General features: G+C 42.6%; 1 protein-coding gene across 2 annotated transcripts in view; it reads right to left on the bottom strand.

Moving 5' to 3' along the window:
- DISC1 (DISC1 scaffold protein) overlaps nt 1-19745 on the bottom strand; it is a 354676-nt gene that overhangs the window by 271509 nt on the left and 63422 nt on the right. For both annotated transcript variants that reach the window (XM_008268257.4, XM_051821450.2), the window contains exon 4: nt 10850-10997. In XM_008268257.4, the coding sequence (XP_008266479.1) occupies nt 10850-10997 (148 nt within the window). The remainder of the gene's footprint in view (nt 1-10849; nt 10998-19745) is intronic.

Raw genomic sequence — 19745 nt, 5'->3', positions numbered from 1 at the left:
GCATGCCAGATGGAGCTCCCTTCAAGTCACAGACTCTTGGTTGCAGTTTGAAGGTGCGGATGACTCTCTGGCTTCCTAAATCTTAGAGAAGCACTTTTAAGATAAATGAGCCTTCCCACCACACTGCTGGGAAGCAGCCCGAATAGGTTTAGAAATAGTATTGGAAAAGGTCTTCTCCACTTTTCACAGTTAGTAAAGAAAAGAGGGGCCGGCGCTGTGGTGTAGCAGGTAAAGCCGCCACTTTCATGCAGTGCCGGCATCCCATTTCTGCGCCAGTTCAAGTCCCAGCTGCTCCACTTCCCATCCAGGTCTCTGCCATGGCCTGAGAAAGCAGTAAAAGATGGCCCAAGTCCTTGGGCCCCTGCACCCACATGGAAGACCCGGAAGAAGCTTCTGGCTCCTGACTTCAGATCAGCCCAGCTCCGGCCGTTGCAGCCATTTAGGGAATGAACCAGCAGATGGAAGACGTTTCTGTTTCTTTCTCTCTCTCTCTCTCCCTCCCCCCAACCCCCGCTTTTGTGTAATCCCTTCAGATAAATAAATAAATCTTAGAAAAAAAGAAAAGAGCAGATACAGTAAAAGGATTTATGCTTTAATTCCAGGACCTGAAACAGATGCAGTTTCCGTGCATAATCTTAAAGATCACTTACCACAATAAGTAATAGCATAACATCCCACACAATTTAGAACTATATTCACTCTTTGATGTGTTTAAAGACAAATAACAATTGAAAAGATAACTAAAATGCTTAAAACGATAATAAAATGATCTATAAGTAAATACTGAGGACCACACATTATAATTTTTATCACATTTGTTTCTTACTGAAGAATTTCATTATCATTATGGTTTTGTCAGTGAGGAAACCAGGTCTCAGGGAAATCAGGTGACTTGCTCTTGGAGAGCAGTGAGTGGAGTTTAGAACTCAAAGCAATTCAGGTTGACTCCTTGTTTCCAGGCTTCTCAGGACACCATCTTCCAATCACAGGTTGGTAGGAAAATCGGGAGCTTGTCTCTCCTTGCTTTCAGTCATGCCCCAAGCACAGGCAGTGATTAGGCCCTCTGCTGGCTCTCCAGCAGGTGCAGCACAACGGCAGAGAGAGGGCAGCAAGTGCAGGCAGAGGCCATGGTTTGGCGACTGGCCCTGCCTTTTTCTAGCTACGTGTGCTGGAACTTCCCTAATCTCTCTGAATGTCAACTTCCTTGGCTTATTTTTTTGTTAATGTTTCCTTCTTGTTTTTTTTTTCTAACTTCCCTTGTTTTCAAAATGAGAATGATGATGATGATACAACAATAATGAGGATCAAATTTATTCAACAAATGGCCACTGAGTACTTAAAGTAGGCAGCTTCTCTCTCAAGTGAGGCCATTTGGGGAGGAGACAGCACCTCTCCCTTCATGGCACTTGCTGTTGAGCTTCCCAGCACTTCAGTGTTTACATAAGGAAATTGATGCCGTCTTGTCTGGTGGCCATAGTGCCCGACACAGAGTAATGGAGATTAAAGATGCAGTGTGTCTGAGCATATTTGCATGCATCAGAAGAGGCAGTGTTTGGAACCAAATCATCCTTAGCTCCTGACATCTATGAGAACAGAATCACCTCTGGGCTCCAAAGTCCCAGCACAATTGCTCACTTATCCTAGACTGTGAGCCATGGGAGGAAGGGACAGACTTCACCTCATGGTGATCCCTCAACGTCCAGCATCATGCAGAGGATTAGCAAATATTTGTTGAGTGAGGAGTGAGTCTATGGAATAGACAGTTCAGAAGTTGTTTGTATTCAGTTTAATATTGCATTAGATCATTTCTTTGCACTAATTCATTTCCCAATTTGTTCTGCTTATGCTAATATCAACAGTTTTCTGAATTTCCTAAATAGACACCATCTGGGTTGGAATGGGAGTTATTGAAGGAAATGAACACAGAATTGAAAATTAGCTACAGAGGAGCTACAAGGCAGGTAACTGGGAATTCTCAATATTATTGTTAATCACATTCATTGCTTAATCCATAAGAAAAGCCCCAGTGATTTACCAAAACTCTGTCTCTCACCTCTTACTCTGGGTACAGAAAGCCACCCAGAGCTGGGTGATGACTCCAGGACAACTGTGGCTCAGTAATGAAGGAAGAGACTGGTTCCCATCTTACAACTCTTCAGCCCTCTGAGTTGTTTTCCCTCTTCCTTCTGCAATGCTGTTACCTTTATAGTTAATAATTCTTACTGTATAATCCCTAAAGTCAGTGCAAATTAGCATTGTTGCTATAAACTAATCAGTATGTAAAATGCACAAATCCCTCAGGGACAAGACTTAAGAACACTTGGGATAAATGTCAGATCAGTCTTTGGGGCCAGTGAGGATTTGCGCATCTAAAACCCCACTCTCAAATCCAGTGTTTCTCAGGACCCTGTTTGTAAAAGCCCAGTCCTGAAATAATATTGGCCTTTCTATACTGCTTTTCCACCAATGATTTTTTTTTTTTTTTGGACAGGCAGAGTGGACAGTGAGAGAGAGAGAGACAGAGAGAAAGGTCTTCCTTTGCCATTGGTTCACCCTCCAATGGCCGCCGCGGCCGGCACACAGCGCTGATCCAATGGCAGCAGCCAGGTGCTTCTCCTGGTCTCCCATGGGGTGCAGGGCCCAAGGACTTGGGCCATCCTCCACTGCACTCCCTGGCCACAGCAGAGAGCTGGCCTGGAATAGGGGCAACTGGGACACAATCCGGCGCCCCAACCGGGACTAGAACCTGGTGTGCCGGCGCCGCAAGGCGGAGGATTAGCCTAGTGAGCTGCGGCGCCGGCCATTCACCAATGATTTTAAAAAGGATAAAACTCATTTATAAAATAATATCCTATACACAGAGAAAAATTAGCTCTATATTGCACAGGAGAAAAATTTCAATCCATTGATAACATTCTCAGTAGGCTGCTATGAGTGCATATTGAGAAATATTGAGACAAAGCCAAAGCATCCTTCTGAGTTTCCTTGGTGCCCCTTCCCAGTTGTTAATGACTGCCTGATGTGAACCTACAGAGCCCTCTCCTCCCAGCCTAGCACCCAGATCCCGAGGGCCATCCAGTGCCCTTGGCTTTGCATGGTGGTCTGCCTTCAGAAACTTTGGCAATTGAAGATGTCCAAGGAGTGGAGAAGCCAGAAAATCCATCTGTGATGAGATCCTGCACCAGAACTGCTCAAGGCAATGCTGTGGTTTATACAGCTTTTCTGTGTAATGCATGCTGCCGTTCTCTCATACCCTATGATGTCAGTCTCCATGGTGAAAAAAAAAATGCTATTGTGTACTACTACTGGTATCATACAATTTCAGTCTTAGAAAGGATCAAAAACTTTCAAGGCCACTGTCCTCATTGTCACAGTTAGAAAAATGAGGCCCAGCATGGAAAGCCAAGACACTCTGGCAAAAAAAAAAAAAAAAAAACCTAAATGGAAGAATGGAAGATCTCTGCGAGTGAGATCCCAGTAGAAAGAACAGGCCATCAAAAAAGGAGGTACCTTTCTCTGAAGGGAGGAGTGAACCTCCACTTTAACTATGACCTTGTCTAAATAAGATCGAAGTCAGTGAACTCAAAAGGCTTCCATAGCCTTGGCAACTCATGACAAGAGCCTAGGGTGATTACTGATGCCATAAACAAGAGTGTCAATTTGTTAAGTCAACAACAGGAGTCACTGTGCACTTACTCCTCATGTAGGATCTCTGTCCTTAATGTGTTGTTCAATGTGAATTAATGCTACAACTAGTACTCAAACAGTATTTTACACTTTATATTCTGTGTGGGTGCAAACTGATGAAATCTTTACTTAATATACGCCTAATTGATCTTCTGTATATAAAGAGAATTGAAAATGAATCTTGATGTGAATGGAATGGGAGAGGGAGCGGGAGTTGGGAGGGTTGCGGGTGGGAGGGAAATTATGGGGGGGGGGGCTTTGTAATCCATAAGTTGTACTTTGGAAATTTATATTTGATAAATAAAAGTTAAAAAAATAAAAAAAAAATTTTTACACATTCAAAAAAAAAAAGAAAGAAAAAGAAAAATGAGACCCAGAAGGAACACTGCCTCACTTCAGACAACTGTTTGTGGCTATAAAAACTGAATGTGGCCTTTCTGAATACTTTTGTTAATTGCTGCTCTCTACTAGTGTCTACTTTATCAAATTCATGTTACATCATTCATGTGTTTCCATCTCTCCCTCTTTAGGAAGATGGTGGCAAACAAGTGGTTTTAACAAGTCATAGAACCATAGAATAGTGCTTTAAACCTACAAGTAGCAATTGCATCCAATAAATAATATCCTAGAACACCACAGCAGCATTTTTGGCACAATAAAACATTGTAAAATCACCAGGTATTATCCAGGTAACTATAATTCTTTACATCTGTGATTTGGGTCTAAAGAAGAAACAAAATGGAGAATTCATGTTCCTTGGGAAACCGATCTTCTCTGTATTATATAGTCTTGTCTCATTCATAGAAATGACTTCCATGCTGGTGGGACCCATAATATTTATTTGGGCTTTTATAGTTATACGGGATGCACTGGCCTCAGTGCAGACTTCAGTTGAATCTACTTTGGTTTCTTTTTATGCAAGGATTTATTTATTTGAAAGGCAGAGTCATACACACACACACACACACACAGAAATAGAGAGAGAGAATCTTCCACCCACTGGTTCACTCCCTATATGGCCACAATGGCCGGGGCCGAGCCAGGCTGAAGCCAGGAGGCAGGAGACGTCCAGGTTTCCCACATGGGCGGCAGAGGCCCAAGCACTTGGGTCATCCTCTGCTGCTTCCCCAGGCACATCAGCAGGGAGCTGGATTGGAAGCAGAGCAGCAAGGACGGGAACATACAGCACTCCTATGGGAAGACAGTGACACAAGCAGTGGCTTAACCTGCTAAACCACAATGCTGGCCCCTAAAACAAATTCTGAGTCCTCTGTGAGTCACTTAAGCTTATTTTCCTCCTCTTTTCCTTTCTGCCTTCTCTTCCTGAAAGTTTGGATGGGTCCCCAAGAGTAGGACACATGGCATGATAGTGCTCTTGGGGGTCCCCCCCTCCAGCTCTGATCCAGGGTTCAGGAATGTATCCTGGAACACTGGTAATCATGATTACTTTTTTTTTTTTTTTGACAGGCAGAGTGGACAGTGAGAGAGAGAGAGAGACAGAGAGAAAGGTCTTCCTTTGCCGTTGGTTCACCCTCCAATGGCCGCCATGGCCGGCGCGCTGCGGCCGGCGCACCACGCTGATCCAATGGTAGGAGCCAGGTGCTTCTCCTGGTCTCCCATGGGGTGCAGGGCCCAAGGACTTGGGCCATCCTCCACTGCACCCCCTGGCCATAGCAGAGAGCTGACCTGGAAGAGGGGCAACCGGGACAGAATCCGGCGCCCCGACTGGGACTAGAACCCGGGGTACCAGCGCCACAAGGTGGAGGATTAGCCTAGTGAGCCGCGGCGCCGGCCCATGATTACTTTTATCCATATCATTTTATATCCTTAGTAACATGTGGCTGCAACAGTTATTTTCTGGTCTGGTACACTGCATCTTTTCCTACAGTTGATTATCACTGAATCCTGTTATACTAAACTGTTCCCATTTGACAACCAAAGGGGAAAAGAGGATCACATGATAGAAAGGAAGTAGAGGAAGAGCTGTTCAGGGGAAGAATGACTCAGTCCAGCAGCATCATGACGCTGCACATCATTTATCTTTTCTGTTTCCATCTCAAAGGAAGGATGTGAGAAGGAAATATTTGGACAGGCAAACCAGAGCTCTGCCCTGATAAGCCCCACTGCAAAACCACTGCATACGTTCATTGTTAATCTCTGTGTATTTTGGGGGGTATTTTAAGTTATTCAATGGAAAATGCTCTTTGATAAAGTTATCCAATGGAAAATGCACATGTGTACACATGTTCAATTTAAGTTACAAATGTGAACAGCTGCTATGTACATGTTGGGGAAAATCTTATGGGAAACAGGTAAGTTCATAATTACAGAAACAAAGGATTCATAGAAAATGGTCAATATTATGTGTAAATAGGAGGCCAACCCCTCTCATAGCAGAAAGGAAAAAATAATATTTCCTTTGACTGAGTGGAATATACAGCAGGAACAGATGCCCCTCTATTCTCTTCTGATCCTTGCTGGGAGAGGATATTGAGTGGAATTTTCCTGTTGCTGCAGAATTAGAAACTGAAGCTGAACGACACCAGCCTGAGTGCCCTCCATTCTAAATCGCTAACAACGGGCTTAGGGTTCCCAACTCCGGGAACTGCAAAACATTTGCTGCCACAATGAAATACCACTCTCAACACCCACCCATCGCTTGTAGGAAATGGAACCTTTGGGGGAAATTGTTTTCCTCCTTTATCCCAGGGGAACAAGGAGAGCGTAACCTCCCAGCTCAAATCGAGTCCAAAATATCCCAGTGGACTCATTCATACAATGGGGGGATGCTAGGCAAGACTGACATATGGCTCTCTTATATGAACATCTGGCTAAGTTGGGGTTATACTAATAACAGAGTCTGTGACAAATTTCTGAGTTCAGGTTATCTTTTGGATTAATGATTGCCAAGAAAATGGAGTAAGGCTGTGAGGAGAAAAAGTCATCAAAAGGTTCATTACTAAGCTGGTCACCATACCACATGGGCAGCTGAAGTCTCATCCTTCCAGGGCTTCTCCAGAAAGCAAATGAGTGCAGCATGCCCCAGAACTGTCCTCCTAGAAGCTGGTAGGTAGGGCACTATCTTGAGAGTTGTCTTTAGGAACATCATATGCCCCTTCCCTTCCTCACACAGCTTCAGAGAATGCCCACTATACAGAAACCTATTGGGTGAGGACTGAACTGTCCCCACTGATAGCAGAAATCAGATGGCAAACATCAGTTGAGTCTGCTGCAACTCTGCTTAAGCCACTGACTTCCAGTTTATCACTGTGCCCTCAAGTAGTGGTAAAGGAACTGAAGAAACAAAGCAGGGTGAGAAGGTCTATTATGGTATGTTCTTAATACACACTTTTTTTTGTGGTAAAGATAAGTGAACTTCCTACAAGTCAAGTGCACATGATAAAAAAGTTATTCCCTCAAAAATGCACCTGTTGGGTAAGAGGAAGCAGTGATGACAATAGGGAGAGGATTCCAAACATTGGGCAGGACAAGCTTTAAATTGGATCTATAATTGGAGCCACAAACTGGACTGGTTTGGACTGGTTGAATGTCAGTAACTGAAAATAGCCCAGGCATCTGTGTCATCTAGCTAAGATATCATATAGAAACAGGAAAAGTGGATTCAAGAGAGACTGGAGAATAATAAAATTATTTTACATGTGGACTCCTATTGAGTTGAGACACCTCAACATGAAACCACCAATGGAGAGAGACAGAGCCAGGCAATTTGAGTAGTGACGTCTACCATTAGAAGAACCTGCTGAATCCCAGAAAGTAGTTAAAACTCCTTGGGCTGGTGACAAGATCTGAACAAATCATGAGTGATTTGTGGCCCAAGTCCTTGGGCCCTGCACCCCATGGGAGACCAGGAGAAGCACCTGGCTCCTGCCTTCGGATTAGCACGGTGCACCGGCCGCAACGCGCCAGCCGTGGCGGCCATTGGAGGGTGAACCAATGGCAAAGGAAGACCCTTCTCTCTGTCTCTCTCACTATCCACTCTGCCTGTCAGAAAAAAAAAATCATGAGTGATTTGTGTTTTCAACACAAGTTAAAGGAATTAAACAGTGTTTATTAAAAAGTTGAATGTAACAATCGTTTTTAAGAATAGAATGACAGTAATAAAAATGAAGTACCTGATTGTACCTTCTGTGTTTATATTTCCTTAAATCTTACACAAAACTAAATATTCTTAATCTAGGACCCAAGGACTCCAAAGGATGGAATGGGTGAGCTTCAGCAGATCTGTGAGTCCCATGAAACTGCACCCAATATTTTGTATATGTGTGCCTATGTGGTCTGTGAGGGAAGAAGTCTAAAGCTCCTATCAGGTACTCAAAGAAATACTTGATCCCAGAAAGGTTGCAACACACTTATCTGTGCTATTTTTTAGTACTGAAAATTTGCATTGTTAATGCAACTATTTTATTTCTGCAAGAAAAATAACATTTATTTGAAAATATTCTAGATTTCTTTGATTCAGAGAGAGTCCCACTGAGAACTGTTTCTATTCCAGCGCTGGATTCTGTGGACTCCTGCTTGGCACTGTTTCCCCCTTGTGGCCTCTACGAGACTTGCAGCTACCGCTCCTCCGATAGGAGAGTCCACAGATCCAGGTAACAAAGTTCACAAATGTCACAGGCTACATGAGAAGTTGGCACAGAAAAAGACAATTTTTCCTAAAAAAATTATTAACTATGTATTTATTTTAATATTCATTTTACAATTTAAGGAAGAAGTTGATAGAAACATATTTATATTTTTCATAATTTTCTAGTTATGTCCATGATAGGGCAGGTGGATTTGGCAAAACAGAAACCAAGATAACACATAAATAACTGAAGTCTTTGAAACAATGACCTAATTCAACTCCTTCACTTTCAGATGAGGAGAGGGAAGTGCAGAGAATTTAGGGAACCACATCAAACAGCATACAGCTGCTTAGTGGAAGAGGTGGGGTCAGAACCAGGTTTCCTGACCTCCAAGCCAGCCAGGGTTCTTTGAAGAGGTTGTGTAATGCTTCCTTACTGAGGGTTTCAGAAGAACAGCTGAAGGAGACTTTTCCTCTGGAGCAACCACCAAAAAACACTAAAGTGAAGCCTCCCCCCTCTACTCTCCACCCCTTCTCCCCCTGCCTCCTACCCCTCCCCCCAGCTCTGTCCTCTAATGGTTAATTTGACACTCTGATGTGTGTCAACATGACTGGATTGAGGGATGCCTAGAGAATTGTGAAAGCAGAATTCTGCATGTGTCCATGAGGACTGGCATGTGCATCCGCCAACTGAGGAAGGAAGAGCCACCTTCAATGTGGATGAGCACTAAGAACTCCACTGGGGGCTCAGAAGGAACAGAAAAGTCAAAGACAGGAAAAATCTGTCTTTATCTCTGGTTCTTCCTTGCTGAGTGGGATGTGTTCGCTCCTGCTACTGCCTGTGAACTTCAGATTGAAGGTTCTTCAGCCTTTGGATTACACTAGCAGCCCTCAGAGGGTCTCGAGCCTCTGACCTCTGAGGAGAAGCCATATGGCCAGCCTCTCTTATTCTGAGGCTTCCAGATTCCAGATCCTTACCATCTGCTCTGCTCTCCAGGTAGCAGATGGCCAATGTTGAACTTTTCAACCTCTGTAATCCGGTGAGACAACCTGCTACTATATATATACAGGGAGTCTTCAACAAGTTCATGGAACAATTGTATTACGAAAATATTATGCATGATTTCAAAAATTTTGCAAAGAAATCTTTCCATTCCACTTTCCATGAACATTTTGAAGTACCTTTTAAAGTCTCTCTCTCAATATTCATGTATTTTCAACCTATATTTAGAGATATACAATAAATAAATCTTTCAAAATATAAAGATATAAACATATATGTTACAGTTCACTCATTCCATTGATATTTACAGAATACCAGTTGTGGCTCAGACATTGTTCTAGTCTGTAGGAATAAAAAGATAAATATAATATAGTCATGTTCGCAAGAACTTCTCATCTGTCAGAGTCAAGAGATATTCAAGGAAACAGACTTACTGAAGATGTAGACAGAGCGAGGTAATGCAAGGTGCTTTAGTAATTTTCAAGGAAGAGACAGTGTGGTTGATGAGCAGGGCTTGGTGAAAATGGAAGCTGAGTTGAGTCTTGAAGAATGAGCAACTATTGGTGAGGGCAAAGGAGATATGCAACATCACAGAATTTAGAAACTTTAGATACTTTAGTATGTGTGGACTGCATGTGCTGTTGATGGCTTAGTTAAATCCTGGGCAGCTAGACAATGGATGGATCATGAAGGATTTGAATGTCGTGCTGAACACCATGAATTTTATCTGGGAAGCAATAAGGAGCTAATAAGCATGACATGATACTTCTACCTGTAGCCCAGTGGAAGATGGATAAGAGGGAGTAAGAATGAATCCAACAAAGAGACATCTGCAATAATCCACACTACAAATTGTAAAGACCAGAACTAAGGCACTATCAAGGAGGTAGGAAAAGTGACTGGGAATGAGAGAGAGGGAGACAATAGGGTAAAAGAACTTGGTGAGCAGTGACTGTCAGGAGTGAGGAATAGAGAGGAGCCAACATGTCTCCAGGTCTTGCTTGGGTAGTTGAGGGGATGGTGATATGAGTCACTGAGACTGGGGATATAGGAGAAGGAGATGATTGGGGAGAAAGCAAACTTATTAAACAATTTCAAAAGGCAGCCAACTTAGTAAAGGTGAAGATAGGGCAATGAACTTTAAAGATAAAATAATGATAGAACATTTTAGTACATAATTAACTAAGTAAAGATAAGGGAGCTGGAGGTGGAGTCAGGAGGAGGATAAGGTTTTATCCTTCAATCAAGAGGGAACTGTGTGGGGGTCTTACAGGTGTACCATGGTCACAGGAGACTCAGCTGCCCTGGACAAGTAGAAATCCTCCTGACCCTTTCTAGGAAGATAGGGATTCCAGGGGAAGCTGAGTACCCACTCTGTCACTGTGTTTATTGGGGGTCACTCCCTGTCAACTGGAAGAAGAGGGTTCTTTCTAGAAAACCATGCCCCACAGGTGCCCAAACAACAAAAGGACCCCTCCCAGAGAAAAGTAGTTGAGAGTCTCCTCTAAGTTCCTTCCAGCTCTTCACAACAAGGGAGCTAAGAGAGAGCAGGGTCAATCGCAGGTACTCACTGTTGGATGGCCTGGTGCAAGGCAGCCTGGGCCTGGGCTGCCAAGTGTCTCAGGAAGCTGCTGAGATCCAGTTGTCTGGAAGGGAGCTGAAAGTGCAGGCTGCTTTTCTCTTGCTCCAGGTCTTCTAATCTTTGTTGTAGTATCTCAGCTGGAAACCCAAAATGATGAAATTGAGGGGTGCAAAACCATGAAATCAAAACAGATAAGCCGGTGTCTCTGAGCCCGACTCCACGTTGATGTTGACTCCTGCAAGGCTTACTGGTTTCCAGGCCAGCACTCTCGGTGCTGATTCTCAGAACCTTCTGTCTTTTCACCAATGCCATGGTCTGCCTTCCTTTCATTCTTCCAAGTCTCAGATGTAAAGGTTTATGTATTTATATCATACTCACAATTATGACCCACAGAGTGGCACCTTTTATATAACATTTTACACATTTATGAGGTAAAACGTGATTTTCAAGGCATCATTTAATCATCAGATCAGGGTAGTTAGCACAACTATCACTTCATGCAGTTATCATTCTTTGAAATGAGAATATTATAATCCTTAGATATTTTATAATACATAATAATACATTATCATTAACCATAGTTAACCACAATCAGCTGTTCCTATCTAAATGTAACTTTGTACCCAATCTTAATCCTGCCCCAGATCCAGGTTATAATTATTCTCTTCTCTAAATATGAATTATGTTTAAAATTATAGCAATAATTTGGAAATAATATGCTAATTTGATAGGCTCTATCTATATAATCAATTGAAAAAAAACAGTACCCGATGTTAACTTTAAATATTTCCTCTCTCTGCCTCTCTCTCTCCCTCTCCTTCTTCCCATCTTTCCTTCTCTCTCTGTAACTCTGCCTTTCAAATAAATAATAAAATCTTTCAAAAGAGAAATATTCCCCCTCTGGAACTGTACATCAGGAGAGAGCCAGTAACAATCACTGAAGTGGCAGAAGCAATGCTCAAATTCTATGACACTACAGATGACCATCTGGTTCCTTCCATTATAGAGTAGGGTACTCTTATCTTTTAATGGTTTCAGGACTCCTAGGACAGGTTTAAATAGTTTCACTGCAAGAGTTTTTCTTTAAAATAAGTAAATTATAGAAATTAGATTCCTCAGTGAGATACACAGCAGACCCATAGAATGGCAGATGTCCTAAACAGCACTCTGGCCTCAGAATCAGCCCTTAAGGCATGCGGATCCAGTTGACAAGCTCATGAGAGTATTTCAGGCATGGAAAGCCAAGACACTCTGGCAAAAAAAAAAAAAAAAACAACACACACAAACACACAACAAACCTAAATGAAAGATGTCTGCGAGTGAGATCCCAGTGGAAAGAACGGGTCATCAAAGAAGGAGGTACCTTTCTCTGAAGGGAGGAGAGAACTTCCACTTTGACCATGGCCTTGTCTAAATATGATCAGAGTCAGTGAACTCAGGGGGCTTCCATAGCCTTGGCAGCTCATGACAAGAGCCTAGGGTGATTACTGAGGCCATAAACAAGAGTGTCAATTTGTTAAGTCAACAACAGGAGTCACTGTGCACTTACTCCTCATGTAGGATCTCTGTCCTTAGTGTGCTGTTCATTGAGATTTAATGCTATAACTAGTACTCAAACAGTATTTTTCACTTTATGTTTCTGTGTGGGAGCGAATTGTTGAAATCTTTACTTAATGTATGCTAAACTGATCTTCTGTATATAAAGAGAATCAAAAATGAATCTTGATGTAAATGGAAGGGGAGAGGGAGTGGGAAAGGGGAGGGTTGCGGATGGGAGGGACATTATGGGGGGTAAGCCATTGTAATCCATAAGCTGTACTTTGGAAATTTATATACATTAAACAAAAGTTAAAAATAAAAAAATGGAAATTAGATTCCTCATCAATAAATAATAAAGTATTCCTTATAAAATACCTAAAGAATTAGAAATTTTTCCATAGCCATTTGGGCAGAAATGTAAAGACAGAGTTTAACAATACCATCAGAGCTTCTTTCCCATGGTCACTGCCAGGTTGGGATACTGAGACCTTAATCATTTTAGAGGCTCTAGAGGCCATTTCTCAGGGAAGCCACTTCTTGATTATTCTTTTTTTTTTTTTTTTTTTTTTTTTTTGACAGTCAGACTTGGACAGTGAGAGAGGGAGAGACAGAGAGAAAGGTCTTCCCTCCATTGGTTCACCCCCCAAATGGCCACCACGGCTGGTACGCTGCACTGATCCGAAGCCAGGAGCCAGGTGCTTCTCCTGGTCTCCCATATGGGTGCAGGGCCCAAGCACTTGGGCCATCCTCCACTGCCTTCCCGGGCCACAGCAGAGAGCTGGCCTGGAAGAGGGGCAACCGGGACAGAATCCGGCGCCCCGACTGGGACTAGAACCCAGGGTGCCAGTGCCGCAGGCAGAGGATTAGCCAAGTGAGCTGCAGTGCGGGCCGGAAGCTACTTCTATAACACTTAATTCAAGATTAAAACACAAGGGCCAGTGTTGTAGCTCAGCAGGTTAAGCCACTACTTGCAACAGCAGCATTCAAACAGAGCAGAAATCTGAGCCCTGGCTGCCCTGTTTCCAGCCTAGCTCCCTGCTAATGTGTCTGGGAAGGCAGCAGAAGATGACCCAAGGGCTTGAGCTTCAGTAACCCATGTGGGAGACCGAGATAGACTTCCAGGCTCATAGCTTTGACTGGGTACAGCCCTGGCTGTTATAGTCATTTGGGGATTGAACCAGTGAATGAAACTGGTCTTTCATGTGAGGTTGCCAGTGTAATCTTAGAATATTTCTCCCACAAGACCCTAATCAATTACCACAGGGAAAATGGTGACGTTGTGTTGGAGAAAACAGAGAGCCCAGGATGGCCAGGTGATGAAGGGGAACACCTATACTGAGGGGATGAGTCCATACTGTGTAACACCTAAGGCGAGGCCCTGAGAATGCCCAGAGCCACCTCCAGAAGGTTCCTGACAGGACTGCATGACCTGAACCTGACCATGAGGAAATAGCAGATGAACCGAGGATGAAGGTTGTTTGACAGAATGTAATGTCTGCGCTCGGTAGATCGGTCAAGAACACAGAAGACAGAGAGAGATGAAGCACTGAAGAACTGTTCCAAGTGGCAGGAGACTAAAGAGACAACTGCATGCAATGTGGGTTCCTCAATTGGAAAGGAGGAAGGAGCATGGCTGGGGTCAGGGATGAAATAGGGAGGAGACGTGCAGACTAGAGAGGAGCATTGCCAATGTCAGTGCTGACTTCTGACTTGCACAGCTGCAGGTGACCAGGAGAGCGGCCTTATTTGGGGCCATATCCAATGGGTTACTGAAAGATGAGGGGGCATCCCGACCTCAGCTCCCTCTCCGGTCAGAAAAACTCCTGCTCATGCATGTGTGTATCCAGTTGGGGAATAAGAATGAAAGAGATGCTTGTGTCTGAGTTCTTTGTACTGTACAGTAATTGTAACTTCTCTGTAAGTGCAAAATTACTTCAAAATAATTTTTTAAAGTAAAAATAGGTAACCCCAAAAATACACACAAAGGCTGTTATGTGTGTGGTTTTTTTTGTGCCTTTATGGAAACTTTCCTAATCTTTTCTCTTGTGGTCGAGTGGTGGAGGAAACATTTTTTTATTTTTCTCTGGTTTGTTTCTTTTAAATTTCTGCAACTTTTCCATGGATATCATACTTTTTTTTTTTTTGATAGGCAGAATGGACAGTGAGAGAGAGAGACAGAGAGAAAGGTGTTCCTTTGCCGTTGGTTCACCCTCCAATGGCCGCTGCAGCCAGCGCACTACAGCCGGTGCACCGCGCTGATCTGATGGCAGGAGCCAGGTACTTATCCTGGTCTCCCACGGGGTGCAGGGCCCAAGCACTTGGGCCATCCTCCACTGCACTCCCGGGCCACAGCAGAGAGCTAGATGGAAGAGCGGCAAACGGGACAGAATCCAGTGCCCCGACTGGGACTAGAAGCCGGTGTGCCGGCGCCGCAAGGCAGAGGATTAGCCTAGTGAGCCATGGCGCCGGCCAGATATCATACTTTGATTTCAATTTGTAGTACAGATTTTTTTTTCTATTTGGTTGGTTGGTTTTTGGTTTTAGGGGGTTTTCTTTGAGTTTTTGTTTGTTTTATTTTTAAATTTTTTAGTTATATAAGATGAATAAATCTCATATACACATATTGAAAAGCATAATGCTATTTTCCACTCTACCCTTCCTCCCACATATGATTTCATCCTCCCCCCTCCTTCTTTACTTATTTTTTAATTTTTATAATGACATACTTTCAGTTTATTTCACAACCACAAGCTTAACTCTCCACTAAATAAAGAATTCAACAAGTAGTAAGAAAGAAAAAAATCACTGTTCCTCAAGAGTATATAGATAAGGGCTGTGAACATTAATCAACTCTTGAGATGTCAATTTCGCTCATATACATTATGTTTTTTGTACTCTGTATATTAGTTACCACAAATCAGGGAAAACATATATCTGTATTTTTGGAACTGACTTATTTCCCTAAGTATAATGGTTTAAGATCAACATTTGGAGAGTGTTCTGCACAATCAGTTGCTGAGTAAATGTGGTTGAGCAATGATCTCACTAGTAAAACAGCAACAGCGAGAAATATTTGTTGCATTTGGCAAACAAATCTGAACAGTAAGAAAAAATAAATAAATTCAAAATTAAGCAATGATAATATTATCAAACGGTAAGGCAAATGATACATTAAAGAATATCTTGTAACTTACAGTATATATTTAATTTATAGTTATAATCTGCTTTACTCATAGGACCTCAACAATAGGAATGTTAGCCATCATCTCATTCTATTTGGGAGCAAGTGAATTTACTTTTTAATGCAACTACAATATATTTATTAATTTTAATTGAGGGCCAGTGTGTTCATCGATTATTCTTTAGCACACCAGTAAAATGTGTTTGTTACTTGGGGGAAAATACAGAAGCAAAATGCAGGGAAAGTGCTTTCTACATCTATGACTGAGTAAGTAAATAAGCACTGATGGAGCAGTAAGCAATCCTGACACATAAAGACATCTCTAAACAGATTCAATTCCTACTGCCTTGCTCTGTCTGTGGATGACAGAATATGTGGTATAAACCGTGTCTTAGAGGCGCTTGCAGCCATTCTACATTCTAAGGAGGCCTTCTAAAGCTAAGAAGCAATCAAAGTCCTCTTAAGGCATTTTGCTTTGGTTTGTATATAATGGCCAAGAAATGCAATCCATTGAGAGCTGACTATTCTCATTCACATTGCCATACACATCATGTGTCAGTGACCAGTTTGCAAAGAATTACACTGTAATGAAATGCATTTCAGACTAACCTGAGCACAACTGAGCCAATCTTTGACATCTCAGAATATTGAAGTTTGTTGGGTTCATTTTCATAAACATCAGCCATCATTGGGCACCAAAGCCTTCAAGCGTAAAATCGTTTGTGAGCATCTACTACAAGCCTGGTGCTGTATATACTACAAGCCTGGTGCTGTATATACTACAAGCCTGGTGCTGTATATACTACAAGCCTGGTGCTGTATATACTACAAGCCTAGTGCTGTATATACTACAAGCCTGGTGCTGTATAGACATTATTTCTGAGTTTCACAACAACCTGCAGAGTAGGAACGCAAATGCAGAGAGTGAAGTTCAGAAAATGTGAGTCATTTGCTCAATGCCTCACGGAGTGAGTAGCAAAGGCAGAAGGTGAACCTTCATCTTTTCTGGTGCCAACCTCTGGGATTTTTCTCTTACACTTCCCAGGAGCCATCCTGAGGCTATGGTTTCCCCAGCCACTCAGAGCTCTGGCCTGTTTGTTCGTTTATCTGGGTCCCTGGAGCTGGCGGAATTCACTGGGAAGGGTCTGAGACCTACTCTTCTCTGTCTGCTCAGTATCTAACTCAGTGCCAGCCACACAAATGGGCATGGGTTAAATGCTAAATAAATAATTGAATGGACGTTTCCGTTTGGATGAGGGGTACCACAGACATAGAAAGAGAGGACCCATTTTATAGGTACTGTCAGTCGCCAAGATTATTACTATAATCTATCATTTTATCCTCACAGTGACTCCATGAGAGAAACATGGGTATTCCCACTTGGCAAATAAAGACTGAAGCTTACAGAAAGTTAAAGGGATTTTTCTAGTGAAGTCACACGGCTGTGCAGATTCAGAAATAAAGGCAAGGTTCATATGACTCCAAAGCCTGTGTTCTTAACCACTGTGTTATTCCTACGGGGAACATCAAGATCGCACTTCCTATGGGGAAAATCAACATCACACCCTTTTGTGTATACTGACCCTTCACATTCAGATTTGAATGAATTATGCACATGAAAACTATTATATCAACTCATTTTCTCCTTTGTCTGCCTCTCTCTCACAGAAAGTATTCAGCAGTCATAACAAACAAGAAAAAACTCCTGAAAGTGGAAACAGCCTCAGATCCAAAGCTACGGGAATGACAAAGTAAATTATGCATTCAGGAAATCGTAGGCAAAAATTCATAGAACCATTAGGAAGACAGTTGAGAAACATTGTACTGTTATAAGATAAAAACAGAATATATTACTATATGCTTATGTTACCTGAACTTTATGACTGCAAGCATGTTAAAAAAAATAAAAACTTGGAAGGAACAAAGACTTTTGGTGATCAGTTGGTGTGATTAAGAAAATTTTGTCTCAATTTCTCTACTTACAAAAGCAGTTGCAGACTCTTTAACTATTTATTATTAAGAAAATTTTACATTCAAAAATACCTAATCCCAGTCTTTGATATCTGCATAAAAATGGAGAACTGGTTTCCTTACATTCCTAATGCTAAGCTTCTTAGGGTGAGCTTGGTTTCAGTGAACATGAAATAGGATTTTGAGAAATGTGTTTTAAACTTGCATGTGAGAAATCATTGTGTTGTGGTATAAAACAAACAAAAAAAAACTTTTAGAGATCATGTGAAAATTCTGGAGTAGAAGCACTAATGTAACTGTGATACTTGCCTGTCGCTACCCCTCTTCGCAGAGGACCGACACAGGACCCTGCGCTGTTCTTTCGTCTGCTCGGCCCTTTCCGGGTTTGCTGCTGGTTTTTCCCGGGTTGGCTACCGACCCTTCCACCTCCGTGGAAGGGCGGTTCCCCCTGGCCACTTTCCCCACTTCCGCGGGGGAGCAGCACACCGCCGGCTGGCTCTCTCGGGGGCTGCTCAGATGTTCCTCAGGTGTTCCTCTTAGATGTTCCTGGTGCATGTTGTCTCTCTCCTCCTTTATAGTCCTCTTCCACCAATCCCAACTCTGCTACCCACACGCCGAGTACGCTGCTCTCCTGCAATCAGGAGCAGGTCCTGCAGCTTGTCAAGTTGGTGAGAGGCAGCTGTGTAGAAGCTGTTTACTCCCTTCTCCCAGCGCCATATTGTGGGAGAGCAGATGCATAGAATAAGTCTTAATTCCAGTAACTTAGTCTAGTCCGAGTTGCTCCCCACACTTGCCCATTCAGAAATTAGCTGATTGCCTTGGTCTTGATATATGTTAACTGATTTGCTCTGACATATTTCAGTAGAAAACATAGTCTGAAGCATCTGTTCTTTCCCAGCAAGAATTTACACAGCAAAATATTTAAATTGTGAGTGATCAAAATAGGAAAATTAAAGACACAACAAGGTACTTACCCCAGGTCTTAAGTGTGCCAGATGACTGGCACTCTGTGTGTGTGTGTGTGTGTGCACATGAGCACATACATGTGCTGTCAGTAGGCATCGCAGACAAAGCTCAAAGTTGCAGTTCACAGATACAACAGAAAACATCCAAAATTCTTCAGTATCTGAGCTTCTGAAAAGAAGGCTTCGCTCAGAAATCCTTAATGCCTCAGTTCTCCAAATAAGATTTGTAACAAAATGTTCTTTCATCAAATGTCATTCTCCAAATATCCTATAAAAAAAACTGACCAACTGAATTCAGGCCATTTTTCATCAAAATATTTAATTTCTCAAATTTTCAGAGCCAATAAAAACCTCTAAAGTATGCTGGAACTTCAAAAAGTTCATGGAAATTTTCAATGAAAATGTAAGCTTATTTGGGTGACAAAAATGTTGAAATTCATACGTAGTTTCTTCTTAATACCCAATTAACCATATACTTACTAAATACTCCTTGTGTGTTTCCAAAGATATGGATCACTTATATAAATTCTATACTTATATTCACGGTTCAGAATCAGGAGTGGAGGATTGCCCACAAACAACTGCCGCAGGGAAGAGGAATGAGTTTGTCCTTTTCTGTTTAAATATTGTGAATCCTACCATGCCATCACTCTCACCACCAGCACTTCTACTCCTGCCATCACCACCACCACTCTTACCATTACCATCATGACTCCTACCATCACTGCCACCATCACTCATTCCATCACAGTACTCATTCCTATCACCACCACCACCACTCCTACACCATCACCATCAGTTTTTACTTTTTAGAAGATTTATTACTTATTTGAAAGGCAGAGTTATAGTGGGGGAGAAATCTTTCATCTGCTAGGTAACTCTCTGAATAGTTGCAATGGCCAGGACTGGGCCAGACGGACGGAAGCCAGGTGTCAGTTTCTTCCAGGTCTCCCACATGGGTGGCAGGGGCCCAACCATTTCAGCCATCTCCTGCTGCTTTCCCAGGCCATTAGCAGGGAACTGGATCTGAAGTGGAGCAGCTGGGCCTGCCAGCATTGCAGGTGGGGGCTTTACCTGCTACGCCACAATGCCAGACATTCCCACCATCACTTCTACCATGAAAACCACCACTACCAATGCCTCCAGTGTTCTTGCCACTACCATCAACCAAACCATCATCTCTCTCACTCTTACCACCACCTCTCCTATCACTGCCATCACCATCACTC

The sequence above is a fragment of the Oryctolagus cuniculus genome, chromosome 13, assembly GCF_964237555.1.
Source record: "Oryctolagus cuniculus chromosome 13, mOryCun1.1, whole genome shotgun sequence".
In the NCBI taxonomy this organism is placed as follows: domain Eukaryota; kingdom Metazoa; phylum Chordata; class Mammalia; order Lagomorpha; family Leporidae; genus Oryctolagus; species Oryctolagus cuniculus.
Note: the sequence above shows the minus strand (reverse complement) of the source record. Positions and strands in the feature narration are given on the sequence as shown.